At 42.3% G+C, this 20002-nt stretch overlaps 1 protein-coding gene across 2 annotated transcripts in view; it reads left to right on the top strand.

The window, feature by feature from the left end:
* tyk2 (tyrosine kinase 2) overlaps nt 1-20002 on the top strand; it is a 47369-nt gene that overhangs the window by 10190 nt on the left and 17177 nt on the right. The window contains exons 3-12 of one of the 2 annotated variants that reach the window (XM_061905109.1): nt 721-922; nt 1188-1311; nt 4197-4314; nt 4526-4689; nt 7496-7829; nt 7889-7990; nt 11009-11166; nt 11234-11351; nt 14624-14825; nt 19824-19939. In XM_061905109.1, the coding sequence (XP_061761093.1) occupies nt 721-922; nt 1188-1311; nt 4197-4314; nt 4526-4689; nt 7496-7829; nt 7889-7990; nt 11009-11166; nt 11234-11351; nt 14624-14825; nt 19824-19939 (1638 nt within the window). Of the gene's footprint in view, nt 1-720; nt 923-1187; nt 1312-4196; nt 4315-4525; nt 4690-7495; nt 7830-7885; nt 7991-11008; nt 11167-11233; nt 11352-14623; nt 14826-19823; nt 19940-20002 lie in introns of both variants that reach the window. The other variant, XM_061905108.1, reaches the window with a different exon arrangement.

Here is a 20002-nt window from a genome sequence, read left to right as displayed (position 1 = left end):
ATAATAAGCGTCTAATATTATGAGGGAAAACAAATTAAATTGTTTAGAAATATAACAAGATCCATAGAAAATAAAGGCAAAGAAATAAAATGGAAAAAAATAGATAAGATTTTAAATATAAAAAATATTTTGTTTAGTGTGAGAAACACACACCGTGTAACAAAGTGATGTGGAAATGATGTGGAAAAACGTCAAAGTAGAGGAAAAAAAATCATGAGAAGAGAAAATGTATTATTCCAAAAGAATCATAGCAAGGAAAAAAAAACATAAATATTATACACAAAAAACATGACATAAAAATGTACATCATTCTAACAGAACCATCAAAAGAAAAAAAACATATTAAATTGGAGGCAAAAAGTTCCACTAGATCATATAAAATTGTGCAAGAACTAAGTTCATATTAATAGAAAATATTATAATTTATGAGAATATGGTTTCAATCTGAGGCGTGAAAGTCATTATTTTAGAAAAATTAAGTCATTGTTACTGTTTACTTTTGTTCAATATTTATTTCTTAATTTGTGACTAACTAATGACATTTTTTGGGTCAAAAAACAGCTAAATATCACAAGTGCACTCTTATTTCTATGCATTGTTGAGCACTATGTGTTTCTAGCTAAACAATAATGTGTGTGTGTGTGTGTGTGTGTGTGTGTGTGTGTGTGTGTGTGTGTGTGTGTGTGTGTGCGTGTGTGTGTGTGTGTGTGTGTGTGTCAGTTGTGTGGCGTCATGCCTGGAAGATGGCGGTCATGGAGGCGTTCCAACCACAGGTCCCCTCCAGAGCTTCTTGAGGCCCCTCAGGGTCCCGGCATCCATGTTTACCTCTTCTGGAGCCCAGATGGAGAGCGTTATTTGTCCCATGTGACATCAGACAAGGTCAACGCCGAGCAGCTCTGTGTTTTGTCTGCAGAGGCTGTGGGTGAGACATCAACCCCATAATCCATGATAATAGTGTGATGATGAGGAGGTTTTTTCCTAATGGATGATAATATGAAGTGTGATGATGATGATGATGTTTTTCAATACTGGATGATAATATGAAGTGTGGTGATGATGATGTTTTTCAATACTGGATGTAGCTGAGATAGGCGCCAGCGCCCCCCCCGCGACCCCAAAAGGGATTAAGCGGTAAAAAATGGATGGATGGATGGATGATAATATGAAGTGTGATGTTTTGTCCCCAGGTGTAACTCCGGTCTTCCACGTGCTGTTTGCGCTGTACGAGCCTGTGTCCCGCTGCTGGTACAGTCCCAACCACGTCTTCGACCCAGAGGAGCACTCCCGCCTGGTGCTGCACTACAGGATGAGGTAAGTCACACCTCATTTGCACCTAACCTCTCTCAGGCTGTCTCGCTTCCCTTTGCAAGGCATCTCAGGTGCGGTTGAGCTTAAACTTGAACCCCAGTGTGAACATGATCACAAAGAGCAAAAAGAGATGACAAATATAGTTGATTTCCAACATGCATTTAATAAAACCACATGCAATACAGGCCAAAGATTTATTCTTAAAAAAAAAAAGTGGAATAATTTCCTTGAATTGCCGTCGGGTACATAGTATGCGCCTGCCTATAATTACTGCCGGGTCAAACTCGTTTCGCCAAATAATTAGCATATGCCTGGAATTTCCGCCGGGTCAAACTCGTCACGTCACGAGTGACACTTCACCTGTCATAATTTTCAAAATGGAGGAGGCTGATTTCAATCATTTGAAATCGCATAAAGGGAAGAAGATTAAGAGCTATTCAGTAGGATTTAAGGTCCAAGCTATTGAATATGCTAAAAAGAACAGTAAGCAGCTATGTTTTATTAATATACCGTAGCTGCGTGTGTCAAATATGAGTCATTAAATGACTCCCGCCTCCTGGTGGTAGAGGGCGCTAGTGATCCTTCTTGCGACTACTCGGCTGCAGAAGAAGTGACAACAAGCAGCAATCGTTTATTTTTTCCTCTCGCTTGCACTATTAACATGGAGGATTACATATCTAAAATAGAACAGTTTTCTAAACTGGACTTTCAATGGAAGCAGGAGGTAATAAAGGAAGATCTCCATCGAGACAGAGAGACTTTTAAAACTGAAGAAAGATAAGGAAGACTTCTATAAACAAGTTATCGATGCTTTTGATCAGAAGGAGCTGCGCATGGACTTCATTTATAAGTAAAAGTAAGACCATAATAAAATAATTTTAATTAAATCCATTGCTTTCCTCCTCTCCAAGGTTCTCATAGTGATCATTGTCACAGACGTCCCACTGGGTGTGAGTTTTCCTTGCCCTTATGTGGGCCTACCGAGGATGTCGTAGTGGTTTGTGCAGCCCTTTGAGACACTAGTGATTTAGGGCTATATAAGTAAACATTGATTGATTGATTGATTGAAATGTGCTTTTCATGATGGTATCCTTACAGCACACTCAAATTTATAAGCGCAGGCCTAAATTTACCGCATGCCTTTGGTAAACGCCGGAGTGAGAAGAGGTTTTAAAACAATTAGCACCCCGGCAGCAATTGAAGGAAATAGGGTAATTGCGATTTGGATACGAATATAATTTTTTGAGCACACTAAGTATTTGTAGCAGAATATCACAAAATTGTTCCTGCACAGCTGTTGGTCACATGACAAAAATATAAACAGCAAGTGTGTGCATTAAGTACACACACTTTGATAACCCAAAAGCAGGGAAGTTGTCACCTTGTGTAAATGTAAATAAAAAGAGAATACAACAAATCCTTTTCAACTTATATTCAATTAATAGACTGCGAAGAAGAGATATTTCATGTTCACACTGATAAATGTTATCTTTTGCAAATATTAGCTCATTTTGAATTTGATGCCTGCAACATGGGCTTCACGGTGGCAGAGGGGTTAGTGCGTCTGCCTCACAATACGAAGTTCCTGCAATCCTGGGTTCAAATCCAGACTCGGGATCTTTTTGTGTGGAGTTTGCATGTCTTCCCTGTGACTGCGTGGGTTCCCTCCGGGTACTCCGGCTTCCTCCCACCTCCAAAGGCATGCACCTGGGGATAGGCCCCTCCCACCTCCAAAGACATGCACCTGGGGATAGGCCCCTCCCACCTCCAAAGACATGCACCTGGGGATAGGCCCCTCCCACCTCCAAAGACATGTACCTGGGGATAGGCCCCTCCCACCTCCAAAGACATGCACCTGGAGATAGGCCCCTCCCACCTCCAAAGACATGCACCTGGGGATAGGCCCCTCCCACCTCCAAAGACTTGTACCTGGGGATAGGCCCCTCCCACCTCCAAAGACATGCACCTGGAGATAGGCCCCTCCCACCTCCAAAGACATGCACCTGGGGATAGGCCCCTCCCACCTCCAAAGACATGCACCTGGGGATAGGTTGATTGGCAACACTAAATGGTCCCTAGTGTGTGAATGTTGTCTGTCTATCTATGTTGGCCCTGCGATGAGGTGGCGACTTGTCCGGGGTGTACCCCGCCATCCGCCCGATTGTAGCTGAGATGGGCGCCAGCACCCCCCGCGACCCCAAAAGGGAATAAGCGGTAGAAAATGGATGGATAGATGGATGGGATTTGATGCCTGCAACATGTTTCAAAAGAGCTGGCACAAGTGGCAAAAAAGACTGAGAAGGTTGAGGAATGCTCATCAGAGACTTACTTGGAGCATCCCACAGGTGAACAGTCTAATTGGGAACAGGTAGGTGCCATGATTGGCTATAAAAGCAGTACAGGTACTAGACTGGCCTGCCTGTAGTCCAGACCTGTCTCCCATTGAAAATCAATATTTCACCTAAAATATGAGGCAGGAGACTGTTGAACAACTTAAGCTGTACATCAAGCAAGAATGGGAAAGAATTCCACTTCAAAAATGTGTCTCCTCAGTTCCCAAACCTGCACTGAGTGTTGTTCAAAGGAAAGGCCATGTAACACACTGGTAAAAATGCCTTTTTTGACATGTGTTGCTGCCATTACATTCTAACTTCATGATGATTTGCAAAAAATAACAAAGTTTCTCAGTATGAACAGTAAATATCTTGTCTTTGCAGTCTATTCAATTGAATATAAGTTGAAAATTATTTGTTGTATTCTCTTTTTATTTAGCATTTACACAAGGTGACAACTTCACTGCTTTTGGGCTTTGTAGATACAGAAGTGTGACTATGGCCTAAATGTGACTGAAGCACCTTGTCAACAATATTGTGTGTCTCTGTGTGCAGGTTTTACTTTCGTAACTGGCACGGACTGAACGACAGCGAGCCGCTTGTGACTCGTTTTGCTGTCGGCGGTGACGCACCTCTGCTTGAAATCACATCTGTGGAGTATTCATTTGCGCAGGTGTGTGTGTGCGTGTGTGTATGTGTGTGTGTGTGTGTGTGTGTGTGTGTGTGTGTGTGTGTGTGTGTGTGTGTGTGTGTGTGTGTGTGCGTGCGTGCGTGCGTGCGTGCGTGTGTGTGTGTGTGTGTGTCTCACACTTCTCACCACATGCGTTGTTGTGGTTGTGATCGTCTTTCACTCTCTCTCCTCGCTTCCTGTAATCCTCCAACAGGCCAAGTATGACTTTGTCAATGAAATGATGGAAATGAAAAAGGTGGAGGGGGAGGAGGAGCGAAGTCGCTTCCACAACGAGTGCCTGGGCATGGCCGTGCTGCACCTCATGCACCTGGCGCTGCGGACTGGCCGCACCTTGCGAAGCGTGGCTAAAAAGACCAGGTGAGAAGTGAACCTGCTGCTATTTGACACATAGAGGGGAACACTTCATTGCTTATGGAACAGGCTTCTTCAATAGAAAAGTTTGTTTATTGAAGCAAATTCCTCCAGAAGAAACAATGTAAATATGTATGATGGGTTGCGGCTTCAACAAAAGTCCATATTTGAGTGAAGGTTTGTACACAATCTAAAGTTCTGTACAGTATTGTACAGCAAACAAACACAACACAACTTTCTCTTTATTAACAAGCTCAACAACGACAAGTTCAAATGTGCTGTTTGTGATGCTTTGCCAACACTCACACACACACAGAAGTCCCTTTGGTGCCCTCACAAACGATTAGAAATCACAAAAATCCTTAACATTAAAGGCTAACTGAACTTTTTTTGGAATTTTGCCTATTGTTCGCAGTCATTATGAGAGACAAAAAGACAAAATGTTTTTTACTTTTTGGATTCTAACTTGTACAAATCTGCTCATTCTTGGTGGCAAGCAATGCAGTTGATGTTAGCAATCAATTCTACCTTTAAATCACTTTAAAAACAATACTTCTTTTAGATTCCGTAACTTGTATAACAACCAGGCTGTGTCGACATTGTCATTGTAAGAGCCAACACTGTAGAACTCTTTTTCTAGCTGACTAGCACAGCTAACTACGGAAAGAGATAAACTAGCTTCTACGTCAGCACAAAAGGCGTTTGAGTTTGTCTTGCACAACATTGCCATAGGACATGTGTAATGAGTGAAAAACATGAACAATCATATTACAGTATCTGTAAAGTGTTGTTCCATGTTTGGTTTGTACACAGCTAGCCTGACAGCGAATGCACTGTAGTTATAATAAGTCACATGACATGCAGCTTGTGTCATGATTAATATAAAGTGCGACTCACTCCATGGACCAGCTGGCCGGGGACATTTTCCCCACGTTTTTGGGTAAGCACGCTGTTTATGTCAAAATAGCATGGCTTCAAATTCCACATTTTGCAGCTTCGAGTGACTTTCACCTCACTCTCTCGGCTTCCTTCCGCTCCAACCTCTTCCTCTTCTTTCGTGCTGGCTTCTGGAAGCAGCAGTTCATCCTCGGTGCATTCAGCTTCAAAAAGATAAGGTTGTGAATCCTCATTTGTCCAAAAGTAGTAGTCTTTGTTGTTTGTTGCCATATCTGCCATGATTAGAAGACACACAGATTTTTTACGAAAGTCAGACACACGTTGTTGCCAGGCGTCGGAACTGCGCTGCCATGGAAACGGAAATAAATGCGGCGAAGAACTAGTTCCGGCAATGATTAAAATGACCAAAATACGGTAAACATTGAACATATTTCATATTGTTTTAAACGTGTTTGTTACTACATTATATATAGACTTTCAGTGTGTATACAAAACGTTGATGGAGGGTTTTAAAATTGATTTAGAGGCTTTGAAGGCTAAAACGTTGACTCCCATTCGCCACATCTTCCAAGAGGTTTTTTTTAATCATTTTTAAAATAAAATAAAAAGACGTGTGTTGTTGTCTTTAATAATGATAGTGAACACATTTCCCCAAAAAGTGCAGTTTCCCTTTCACAGCAATATTGCTACAATAATGAATATTTACACAGTAAAATCCACTTATACTACGTTAGCATTGCCGAAAGAGCAGCTCACGGAGGGGCCGTGTGTGTGTGTGTGTGTGTGTGTGTGTGTGTGTGTGTGTGTGTGTGTGTGTGTGTGTGTGTGTGTGTGTGTGTGTGTGTGTGTGTGTGTGTGTGTGTGTGTGTGTGTGTGTGTGTGTGTGTGTGTGTGTGTGTGTGTGTGTGTGTGTGTGTGTGTGTGTGTGCTCTTGGAAGGGGATTTAGTCATTTTTACTCTGTATTGTGGTTACAAATATCAGAAATTGCTGCAATGATGCAAGGTGTCGATAGTTGGAGGTAATGTTACACTTTTCCAAGCCAACACAGCAAGTATGCCAGATAGAAAAAAAGGCTTGACCGTACAGTAAGGCTCCACATTTAAAAATGTGCTAGCTCGATGCTAATTTAAATGGGATTTTCCAGATGCACGCTACTGATTAGCCTGAGCAATTTTACTTGGCATTTCCAACACTTCAAAATGTGGTAATGACAAGTATAACTTAGACGCATGTTACAATCAAACAGCAAGTGTGTGGTAAGTATACTAGTTACAGTACAAACACTTTGTAGGGCTCAACAAAAGACTAGCTTGACTTAGTCCCCGTTTATACTGCACACCAAATTGGATTTATTTGCCCTCAAGTGACACAGATCTAAAAAAAAAAAGTTGCCAGTCTAAACACTCCAAAGTGCTTAAAAACTGATGTTTTGGAATCCAGATCCAGGCCACATCAGGGGGGAGTCCTGAATCACATTTTTTCAAACGTGACTTCAGTCTAAACGCGTCGTACACCTGGATGTTACTTTTTCGTCAGCTTAGGGCGAGCTACGTCACAGGTGTGTGCCGGAAAGAAGCAGTCGCCAACAGAAGTGGATATTTCATCACAACATTCGCTTTCGGTTTCTATTTAGGACAACCTCATTTTTAGTGTGTAACATGTCACTAGTGTGCAAATAACAGGCTGTGGGTCAGACTATGGTGTATTTACAGTTGTATTTGTTGTAATCTGTCCTATCACAACAATAACAACTACTGTAATTCTCTGACTAATTTAGCTTTCCTAATACTTTGTGGTTGTGCAGGTGTACCTAATCAAGTGGACATTGTAATGTACTGCCCCTTCAAAAATATTGTCTTATATTTTTCTGCGTTCTACTGCATTAAATATAATAAATCCAGATTTTTTCTTCAGCTTTGAAACCTGCATCCCAAAATCTTTCGCCAAGCACATCTCTGAAGACAAACTCTTGACAAAAATTCGAATCCGGCGAATGTTTGGAAGATTTGTGGTGGCCTACCAGCGCAACATGCACGGCAGGCAACTGGACGGCAAGGAGATCATGTGCAAATACCTCTGCACTCTGGAGTACTTGGCGCCTCGTTTCGGCAGCGAGACCTTCTCGGCCAGCCTCCGGAGGCTGCAACAGGACGAGGACGCGGACGCGGACAACGATAACCACGTAGCGGCGTGTGAAATAATGGTGTCTGCCACCAGGGGGATCCAGTGGAGGACACACCAGCAGAAGGTTAGTCCGATCACGGCGTAAATATCCCTTTTTGCTGACCTTGTTTTTTTTTACAGCAGATGAGTGATCAGTGGAAGCACTTCTGTGATTTCCCTGACATTGTTCACCTCGCCATCACTCAGGCTGACGTCTGCATCAGCACTCAGGACAACAAGTACATGGTGAGACCTAGCTAAGTTCTCATAAAACTAACGTATTTTCCGGACCATAGGGCGCACCGGATTATAAGGCGCACTGCCGATGAGCGGGTCTAGTCAGGTCTATTTCCATACACAAGCCTCACTGGATTATAAGGCGCATTAAAGCAGTCAGATTATTGTGATTATTTTCTAAATGTAAAATACTTCCTTGTGGTCTACATAACATGTAATGGTGCTTCTTTGCTCAAAATGTTGCATAGATGATGTTTTACACATCATCTTCAACTCACTTTCTGACAGTCTCTTCAGGATGCAGCGTTTTGTGGGTGCTCTTATTTACGTGCCTCCACTTGGACAGCGTCATCTTTGTTGTAGCGGTGTAGCGTGCAAGGACGGGAGTGGAAGAAGTGTCAAAAGATGGCGCTAACTGTTTTAATGACATTCACATTTTATTTCAATCAATAACGGAGCAGCATCTCCTCATCCGTGGCTCACTAGTGCAACAACAACAACACCCAAAATGTGTCCCGTGACCGGAACTCTCCAATAAGTAAAGTTCCTTGGGTGAATAATGTCAACTCACTACACCGGTATTTTTTAGTGCTTTCATGGTGAGTTGACTGACAGATATAAGTAAGAACTTTACACTACTTTATATTAGAAATGGCAACATTACAGGATGAATGTCACATAACAAGAAGATAGAGAAAAAGAAGCTTATCGACTACGGAGTTGGCATTGACTTCATAGGTGGGTGTGCGCAACTTTTCAGGACTTATGCAGATCCCAAATACACATCAGCAGGTACCAGAAGGTAAAAGAAGTTGGTTTTGCATAATATTGGGAAACAAAACACTAGATATGTTCAAGTTAAAGTACCACTGATAGTCACACACACACTAGTTGTGGTGAAATGTGTCCTTTGCATCTGACCCATTCCCTTGTTCACCCCCTGGGAGGTGAGGGGGGCGGTGAGCAGCAGCGGTGGCTGCGCTCGGGAATCATTTTGGTGATTCCAAGCCTTGATGCTGAGTGCAAAGCAGGGTGGTAATGGCTCCCATTTTTATAGTGAACTCATGACCTACCATTCTCAGGGTGGACACTGTAACCACTAGGCCACTGAGCAGGGTGCCATTTTGCGGTCCTTATACACACACCACAGTAATACTGGTACCTCTGACTACAGTAGCCGTAATGGGCCGACAAGCTATCAAGCAGTGCGGCTTCAAAGTCAATCAATCAATCAATCAATCAGTGTTTACTTATATAGCCCTAAATCACTAGTGTCTCAAAGGGCTGCTCAAACCACAACACAAACCACTACGACATCCTCGGTAGGCCCACATAAGGGCAAGGAAAACTCACACCCAGTGGGACGTCCTACTAAAACATTTTTGACGGATTTTTGAGCGTTGTGTGTAATGTTCTTTATGGAACATTTAAACCGCGACCCCGAACGGGACAATAAATGAATGGATGGATGGCATATAAAGTGGTTTACTGGCGTAATGTTGCAATCTACCCCTCTCTCTTATGTGTGACTGCCATCTACTGGTCACACTTATCATTACACCATGTTCCAAATAAAATTGCTTCGAAGTCGGTAAGCACAACAGGAATTATTCCGTACATTAGGCGCACTGTTGATAAAATGAAAGGATTATAGTCTGAAAAATACGCTAATCAGATTTTTGCAAGTGGGGTTTGCTGAGCAATATTGTCACCTTTTATACGCATGACAGGATTGGTTTCCGACTCTATGGTTATCATCACACCTTCCCCTCTGTTCCATCAATAGTGATCTCCTGCAGAGGAATCACCAAATAAGGAAAAGGAAAAACACGACTGTGGTGTGATGCCACCATATAAAGAAAAGAGTACTTAGCTTATTACGTATATCCGCTGTGTAATAAACTGAAATAAAATAACGACAATTAGCCTTTTGAAGTATAACCATTGTGTAATAAACTACAATAAAGTAAAATTGCGGAGCCTTTGAAGTGTACCGGTAACCATTGTGTACTAACTTCAAATTACACATAACTTCGCCATTATTTGTCTTTTGAAGACACATAATGGGGAAGGAATAAAGAGGTCCTTGCAGATTGATTCTGTCCCCTAGTGCAGTGGTTCTCAAATGGGGGTACGTGTACCCCTGGGGGAACTTGAAGGTATGCCAAGGGGTATGTGAGATTTTTTAAAAATAACAACAATTCAAAAATATTTAAAAATATAATTATTGAATAATACTTCAACAAAATATGAATGTAAGTACATAGACTGTGAAAAGAAATGCAACATTGCAATATTCATTTTTGTGGACATGTTTCATAAATATTGACGTTAAAGATTAATTTTTTTGTGAAGAAATGTGTGGAATGAAGTTGATGAATCCAGATGGATCTCTATTACAATCCCCAAAGAGGGCACTTTAAGTTGATGATTACTTCTATGTGGAGAAATCTGCATTTATCATTCAATCACTTGTTTATTTTTCAACAAGTTTTTAGTTATTTTTATATGTTTTTTTTCCAAATAGTTCAAGAAAGACCACTACAAATGAACAATATTTTGCACTGTTATCCTTTTTTGATAAATCAGAAAGGGATGACATAGTGCTGTATTTTACTTCTTTATCTCTTTTTTTCAACCAAAAATGCTTTGCTGTGATTATGGGGTACTTGAATTAAAAACATGTTCACAGGGGGTACATCACTGAAAAAAGGTTGAGTACCACAGCCCTAGTGGCCTTTTATAGGCATTGCCAAAATGGATTGATTCCTTTTTCTGATTCCATGATTACCATCACGCTTTTTTCCTCTTTACCAACACAAAAAAAAGCCATAGAAAATGATGTCATTGCATTATGTTACAGCAAAAGTGTGATGATAACCACAAAAGAGGAAATGTCCCAAAGCAGAGTTTCTACTGATGCCTAAATATTGCCGTGTGTTTGTGCTGCTGTGCTGCTGGCGTGCTGCTGTGTTTACAAGGTGTGGAGGTGGCTTGTAAGCGTTGTCTTTGTGAACGTGCACGTAGGAGGTTGAGATGAGCTCCAGCCCGGAGGCCCGCTCCTTCATCTCGCTGCTGGATGGCTACTACCGGCTGACTGCGGACGCCCACCACTATCTCTGTCATGACGTGGCGCCCCCCAGGGTGCTGCTGAGTGAAGCTAATGGCCTGCATGGACCCATGCAGTGAGTTGTTTTGCTTCCCCCTCATCCCCTCACACATAAGCTCTCATGAAAGATGTTGTGTTTCCAGTGACGACTTTGTGAGACTCAAGTTAAGAAAGGAGGCGCCGGGCGAAGGAGCTTGTCTTGTGCGCTGGAGTCTTCTCTTCTATGACAGAATTATCCTGGCTGTGCTCGACAACAACCAGGTGAGTCACGGCACACTGGGGGCGGGGGGACACATTTCAAATAGTGTCAAAGCTCCCACAAGAGTGCATTGAATGTTTATTGTCCTATTCTTAGTCCTGACACTGCTGCTTGTTATAAGCCATACTGCTTCCACTTAGCTTTAGCGCTAATTAACTATGTTTGCCCACGCCACAAGTTAGAGATGGGCAAATATTTTCACCCGTTGACAGAAAAAATGTGTCTAGGGGCCCCAGTGTGTATAAATGATATATACACATTTAGATGTACAGTATGTGTGTATAAATGATATATACACATTTACATGTACACTATGTGTGTATAAATGATAAATACACATTTACATGTGCACTATGTGTGTATACATGATATATACACATTTACATGTACAGTATGTGTGTATACATGATATATACACATTTACATGTACACTATGTGTGTATAAATGATATATACACATTTAGATGTACAGTATGTGTGTATAAATGATATATACACATTTAGATGTACAGTATGTGTGTATAAATGATGTATACACATTTAGATGTACACAATGTGTGTTTGGCTCCCTTTTTGTCAGGAACACTAACACCAAAAGTCACAATATTCCATAGAGTTGTAAAAAAGTTATGACAGACAACCCAAAAAAAAAAGAATAGGATTTTACAGTTTTTTACTGAATTAGACACCCAAAATGTACATGAAAATAAAAAAAGTGGGAATTACAATATTAACTATGAACAATAAAACAGTGAATACTAAAAACATATGAACATCTTTTACTTCTCAGAGCAGCTCCTCGACAGTAAAAAACAACAACAGAACATCAGCAAATGTGATATATACAATTATAATACCAACATTTTTAGCAAAGTTAATGAAGTAGATAGTTGTAACACATAAATGACCATGAACATTATTACACTACAAATAGAGCAATAAGAATACCAAGAAATATAGAAATAACTGGATAAATCATGAATATTAATAATAATTAACTCTATTATCAACATTTCAGTAACACTAATACCAAAAGTCACAATGTCCCATAGAAATCTAAAAAAGTGGTGAAGAATGGAATTTTACAGTTTTTTACTGAATGGGAGACCCAACATGTACATGAAAATAAAGAAAGTGGGATTTACAATATTATCTATGAACAATAAAACAGTGAATATTAACAACATATGAACATCTTTTACTTCTCAGAGCAGCTCCTCCATAGTTGTGTATCGTTTACAATCAAGCAAAACATAACAAAAATGTAAGAAACAAACAAGTGTAATAAACAGCTACAATATGATATATTATCAGGTAAAAATGTGCTTCCACATCTGTTTCTGACACATATGTTCAAGGCTGGTTGCTATGGAAACAAGCCCCGCCCACTCTGGTCTGAGCTGCTGTGACCTAGATTACTGTAATAACTCCTAGAACACTCAAAAGTGCAGATTTCAAGCATTGAAATACTTTCTATAGTTGAAGACTTACGCTCATTTAAAAAGACGAGTGCACATCATCATGGCAAATACACTTTTCATGTTAAAGGTCTAACAAAAAAAATGTGTCCAGCAGGCCACGTTTTGCCCAGGTCTGCCACAAGTGTTAGCATTTAAGAATCGCTGTACATTGGATCCGCTGTGGTACCTCACCTGAAAAATGCTCCAACTCAGAGTCTTTTTTTAAAAAAAAAGAGCTGTCTCTCGGTTACTTGTTATACTTTAGGGTCCGTAGTTCTCAAACTGTTTTCGCCAAGTACCACCTCAGAAAAAAACTTGGCTGTCCAAGTACCACCATAATGACCAACAATAAACTACAGTAGCGTATTAGGCCTAAGTACTCATTAAATGCAAAGTAGGGTTGTTATTCAATATTTTTGGCCGTTTTAATATTACACACAGTTTGAACTGTTATTGCAAATAGGAAAATAGAACACTGTACTTAAAATAATGAATCAACTTTTTGGCTAGATGGCGCTTGCGTACCACCAGTGGTGCAGCTTAAGAATCACTTCCTTAAGTTACAAACAAAAGAGGGGGTTACAAGAACATGTCAGTGAACCCCAGAAGATCCGGTCCAAACATCTGATGATCAGTGTCAGAACTTGGTCCGCATTGCCGGCAGTAAGTCGGACACATTTCCAGTGAAGTTGGACTCCGCCAAGGCTGTCCTTTGTCACCCATTCTGTTCATAACTTTTATGGACAGAATTTCTAGGCGCAGTCAAGGCGTTGAGGGGTTCCGGTTTGGTGGCCGCAGGATTAGGTCTCTGCTTTTTGCAGATGATGTGGTCCTGATGGCTTCATCTGACCGGGATCTTCAGCTCTCACTGGATCGGTTCGCAGCCGAGTGTGAAGTGACCGGAATGAGAATCAGCACCTCCAAGTCCGAGTCCATGGTTCTCGCCCTGAAAAAGGTGGAGTGCCATCTCTGGGGTGAGGAGGAGACCCTGCCCCAAGTGGAGGAGTTCAAGTATCTAGGAGTCTTGTTCACGAGTGAGGGAAGAGTGGATTGTGAGATCGACAGGCGGATCGGTGCGGCGTCTTCAGTAATGCAGACATTGTATCGATCCGTTGTGGTGAAGAAGGAGCTGAGCCGGAAGGCAAAGCTCTCAATTTACCGGTCGATCTACGTTCCCATCCTCACCTATGGTCATGAGCTTTGGGTCATGACCGAAAGGATAAGATCACGGGTACAAGCGGCCCAAATGAGTTTCCAGGTCTCTCCCTTAGAGATAGGGTGAGAAGCTCTGCCATCCGGGAGGAACTCAAAGTAAAGCTGCTGCTCCTCCACATGGAGAGGAGCCAGATGAGGTGGCTCGGGCATCTGGTCAGGGTGCCACCCGAACGCCTCCCTAGGGAGGTGTTTAGGACACGTCCAACCGGTAGGAGGCCACGGGGAAGACCCAGGACACGTTGGGAAGACTATGTCTCCCGGCTGGCCTGGGAACGCCTCGGGATCCCCCGGGAAGAGCTAGACGAAGTGGCTGGGGAGAGGGAAGTTTGGGCTTTCCTGCTTAGGCTGCTGCCCCCGCGACCCAACCTCGGATAAGCGGAGTATGATGGATGGATGGATGGATGGATGTCTGACGTCACTCCTTCTGCTTCATTGTGGTGCAGACTAGCGGTTATACGCTCAAATTGCATCGCCAAGTCAGCTTGCAATAAGCTGAGAGACATCTCTTATCTCAAAACACTCTTGAGTACTAATGTTAGAACATGGTTAAAAAGTCCTTATAAGTCTTATAAGCCGGACTCATTGTGTTTGTTGTGTAGCTACAATATGAAGCACAGAATAGATGCACGCCAAGCCACAAGCAGTTCTGTATCCAGCACAAGGCTTCCACCTTCTCCCTGGACGGCTGGGACCAGGACTTCTCCAGTGTCAAGGAGCTCATAGACACCCTCAAGAACTTCATACTAAAATGTGGCATGGAGAGCTACGGCGTGAAAAAATGCTGCCTGCCCCGCCAGGGAGGTTAGTCCTTCCATCGCTTACGCTTTATTTCTAGACAACCAGTTTGTTACTACAAACCCCAGAAGCAGTGAAGTTGTCACCTTGTGTAAATGCTAAATAAAAAGACAATACAACAAATCCTTTTCAACTTATATTCAATTGAATAGACTGCAAAGACAAGATATTTAATCTTCACACTGGAAAATGGTGTTATTGTTTGCAAATATTAGCTCATTTAGAATTTGATGCTTGCAACATGTTTCAAAAAAGCTGGCACAAGTGGCAAAAAAGTGAGAAAGTTGAGGACTGCTCATCAATGACTTATTTGGAAGATCCCACAGGTGAACAGGCTAATTGGGAACAGGTGGGTGCCATGATTGGCTATAAAAACAGCTTCCATGTAATGCTCACTCATTTACGAACAAGGACAGGGCGAGGGTCACCATTTTGTCAACAAATGTCTGAGCAAAATTCTTTGAGAACAACATTTCACAAGCAGCTATTGCAAGGAATTTAGAGATATCACCATCTACGCTCCGTAATATCATCAAAAGGTTCAGACAATCTGGAGAAATCACTGCATGTAAGCCATGATATTACACACCTTGGATCCCTCAGGTGCTACTGCATTAAAAAGCCACATCAATGTGTAAAGGATATCACCACATGGGCTCAGGAACACTTCAGAAAACCACTGTCAGTAACTGCACTTGGTTGCTACATCTGTTAAAACTCTACTATGCAAAGCCAAAGCCATTTATCAACAACACCCAGTAACGCTTCGCTGGGCCCCAGCTCATCTAAGATGGACTGATGCAAAGTGGAAAAGTTTTCTGTGGTCTGACGAGTCCACATTTCAAATTGTTTTTGGAAACTGTGGACATCGTGAGTTCTGGACCAAAGAGGAAAAGAATCATCCGGTCTGTTCTGGGGTGAAAGTGTTCTAGGCAGCATGTGTGATGGTATGGGGGTGTATTAGTGATTGTTGTAGGGTGAAAGTGTTGTAGTCAGCATGTGTGATGGTATGGGGGTGTATTAGTGATTGTTGTAGGGTGAAAGTGTGGTAGTCAGCATGTGTGATGGTATGGGGGTGTATTAGTGATTGTTGTAGGGTGAAAGTGTTCTAGGCAGCATGTGTGATGGTATGGGGGTGTATTAGTGATTGTTGTAGGGTGAAAGTGTTCTAGGCAGCATGTGTGATGGTATGGGGGTGTATTAGTGATTGTTGTAGGGTGAAAGTGTTCTAGGCAGCATGTGTGATGGTATGGGGGTGTATTAGTGATTGTTGTAGGGTGAAAGTGTTCTAGGCAGCATGTGTGATGGTATGGGGGTGTATTAGTGATTGTTGTAGGGTGAAAGTGTTCTAGGCAGCATGTGTGATGGTATGGGGGTGTATTAGTGATTGTTGTAGGGTGAAAGTGTTCTAGGCAGCATGTGTGATGGTATGGGGGTGTATTAGTGATTGTTGTAGGGTGAAAGTGTTCTAGGCAGCATGTGTGATGGTATGGGGGTGTATTAGTGATTGTTGTAGGGTGAAAGTGTTGTAGTCAGCATGTGTGATGGTATGGGGGTGTATTAGTGATTGTTGTAGGGTGAAAGTGTTCTAGGCAGCATGTGTGATGGTATGGGGGTGTATTAGTGATTGTTGTAGGGTGAAAGTGTTGTAGGCAGCATGTGTGATGGTATGGGGGTGTATTAGTGATTGTTGTAGGGTGAAAGTGTTGTAGTCAGCATGTGTGATGGTATGGGGGTGTATTAGTGATTGTTGTAGGGTGAAAGTGTGGTAGTCAGCATGTGTGATGGTATGGGGGTGTATTAGTGATTGTTGTAGGGTGAAAGTGTTCTAGGCAGCATGTGTGATGGTATGGGGGTGTATTAGTGATTGTTGTAGGGTGAAAGTGTTCTAGGCAGCATGTGTGATGGTATGGGGGTGTATTAGTGATTGTTGTAGGGTGAAAGTGTTGTAGTCAGCATGTGTGATAGTATGGGGGTGTATTAGTGATTGTTGTAGGGTGAAAGTGTGGTAGTCAGCATGTGTGATGGTATGGGGGTGTATTAGTGATTGTTGTAGGGTGAAAGTGTTGTAGTCAGCATGTGTGATGGTATGGGGGTGTATTAGTGATTGTTGTAGGGTGAAAGTGTTCTAGGCAGCATGTGTGATGGTATGGGGGTGTATTAGTGATTGTTGTAGGGTGAAAGTGTTGTAGGCAGCATGTGTGATGGTATGGGGGTGTATTAGTGATTGTTGTAGGGTGAAAGTGTTGTAGTCAGCATGTGTGATGGTATGGGGGTGTATTAGTGATTGTTGTAGGGTGAAAGTGTTCTAGGCAGCATGTGTGATGGTATGGGGGTGTATTAGTGATTGTTGTAGGGTGAAAGTGTTCTAGGCAGCATGTGTGATGGTATGGGGGTGTATTAGTGATTGTTGTAGGGTGAAAGTGTTGTAGTCAGCATGTGTGATAGTATGGGGGTGTATTAGTGATTGTTGTAGGGTGAAAGTGTGGTAGTCAGCATGTGTGATGGTATGGGGGTGTATTAGTGATTGTTGTAGGGTGAAAGTGTTGTAGTCAGCATGTGTGATGGTATGGGGGTGTATTAGTGATTGTTGTAGGGTGAAAGTGTTCTAGTCAGCATGTGTGATGGTATGGGGGTGTATTAGTGATTGTTGTAGGGTGAAAGTGTTGTAGTCAGCATGTGTGATGGTATGAGGGTGTATTAGTGATTGTTGTAGGGTGAAAGTGTTCTAGTCAGCATGTGTGATGGTATGGGGGTGTATTAGTGATTGTTGTAGGGTGAAAGTGTTCTAGTCAGCATGTGTGATGGTATGGGGATGTATTAGTGATTGTTGTAGGGTGAAAGTGTTCTAGGCAGCATGTGTGATGGTATGAGGGTGTATTAGTGATTGTTGTAGGGTGAAAGTGTTCTAGGCAGCATGTGTGATGGTATGGGGGTGTATTAGTGATTGTTGTAGGGTGAAAGTGTTGTAGTCAGCATGTGTGATGGTATGAGGGTGTATTAGTGATTGTTGTAGGGTGAAAGTGTTGTAGTCAGCATGTGTGATGGTATGGGGGTGTATTAGTGATTGTTGTAGGGTGAAAGTGTTCTAGGCAGCATGTGTGATGGTATGGGGGTGTATTAGTGATTGTTGTAGGGTGAAAGTGTTCTAGGCAGCATGTGTGATGGTATGGGGGTGTATTAGTGATTGTTGTAGGGTGAAAGTGTTGTAGTCAGCATGTGTGATGGTATGGGGGTGTATTAGTGATTGTTGTAGGGTGAAAGTGTTGTAGTCAGCATGTGTGATGGTATGGGGGTGTATTAGTGATTGTTGTAGGGTGAAAGTGTTCTAGGCAGCATGTGTGATGGTATGGGGGTGTATTAGTGATTGTTGTAGGGTGAAAGTGTTCTAGGCAGCATGTGTGATGGTATGGGGGTGTATTAGTGATTGTTGTAGGGTGAAAGTGTTCTAGGCAGCATGTGTGATGGTATGGGGGTGTATTAGTGATTGTTGTAGGGTGAAAGTGTTGTAGTCAGCATGTGTGATGGTATGGGGGTGTATTAGTGATTGTTGTAGGGTGAAAGTGTTCTAGGCAGCATGTGTGATGGTATGGGGGTGTATTAGTGATTGTTGTAGGGTGAAAGTGTTGTAGGCAGCATGTGTGATGGTATGGGGGTGTATTAGTGATTGTTGTAGGGTGAAAGTGTTCTAGGCAGCATGTGTGATGGTATGGGGGTGTATTAGTGATTGTTGTAGGGTGAAAGTGTTCTAGGCAGCATGTGTGATGGTATGGGGGTGTATTAGTGATTGTTGTAGGGTGAAAGTGTTCTAGGCAGCATGTGTGATGGTATGGGGGTGTATTAGTGATTGTTGTAGGGTGAAAGTGTTCTAGGCAGCATGTGTGATGGTATGGGGGTGTATTAGTGATTGTTGTAGGGTGAAAGTGTTCAAGGCAGCATGTGTGATGGTATGGGGGTGTATTAGTGATTGTTGTAGGGTGAAAGTGTTCTAGGCAGTATGTGTGATGGTATGGGGGTGTATTAGTGATTGTTGTAGGGTGAAAGTGTTCTAAGCAGCATGTGTGATGGTATGGGGGTGTATTAGTGATTGTTGTAGGGTGAAAGTGTTCTAGGCAGCATGTGTGATGGTATGGGGGTGTATTAGTGATTGTTGTAGGGTGAAAGTGTTCTAGGCAGCATGTGTGATGGTATGGGGGTGTATTAGTGATTGTTGTAGGGTGAAAGTGTTCAAGGCAGCATGTGTGATGGTATGGGGGTGTATTAGTGATTGTTGTAGGGTGAAAGTGTTCTAAGCAGCATGTGTGATGGTATGGGGGTGTATTAGTGATTGTTGTAGGGTGAAAGTGTTCTAGGCAGCATGTGTGATGGTATGGGGGTGTATTAGTGCCCAAGGCATGGCTAACTTACACATCTGTGAAGGCACCATTAATGCTGAAAGGTACATACAGGTTTTGGAGCAACATATGTTGCCATCCAAGCAACGTTATCATGGACGCCCCTGCTTATTTCAGCAAGACCATGCCAAGCCACGTGTTCCAACAGCGTGGCTTCATAGTAAAAGAGTGCGGGTACTAGAGTGGCCTGCCTGTAGTGAGGACATTGAGAATGTGTGAAGGCTAAAGGAGACTGTTGAACAACTTAAGCTGTACATCAAGCAAGAATGGGAAAGAATTCCACTTCAAAAATGTGTCTCCTCAGTTCCCAAACCTGCACTGAGTGTTGTTCAAAGGAAAGGCCATGTAACACACTGGTAAAAATACCCTTATTGCAGTGTGTTGCTGCCATTACATTCTAACTTCATGATTATTTGCAACAAATAAGGAAGTTTGTCAGTGTGAAGATGAAATATCTTATTTTTGCAGTCTTTTCAATTGAATATAAGTTGAAAATAATGTGTTCTATTCTTTTTATTTACAATTTACACAAGGTGACAACCTCACTGCTTTTGGGCTTTTGTCGTTTTTGTCTTGGTGCCATCTAACCTGTGAGGACTGTGTGCTGCAGAGTTGTCCAACCTCCTGGTGAAGAGACACAATGTGGATCACAGTCCAGATGTGCGCTCTCAGGCCCCAAAGACGTTAGACCTATGCATCCAGATCAAGTACAAAGATATCATTCAGGTGAGGACAACCGCTCCACTGCCTTTATGCTTCCGGTGTGGTATGTGTCTGAGCCGCCAGCTC

The sequence above is a fragment of the Nerophis ophidion genome, linkage group LG07 (assembly GCF_033978795.1).
Source record: "Nerophis ophidion isolate RoL-2023_Sa linkage group LG07, RoL_Noph_v1.0, whole genome shotgun sequence".
Classification (NCBI taxonomy): Eukaryota; Metazoa; Chordata; class Actinopteri; order Syngnathiformes; family Syngnathidae; genus Nerophis; species Nerophis ophidion.
This window is presented reverse-complemented; position numbering and strand designations above follow the sequence as displayed.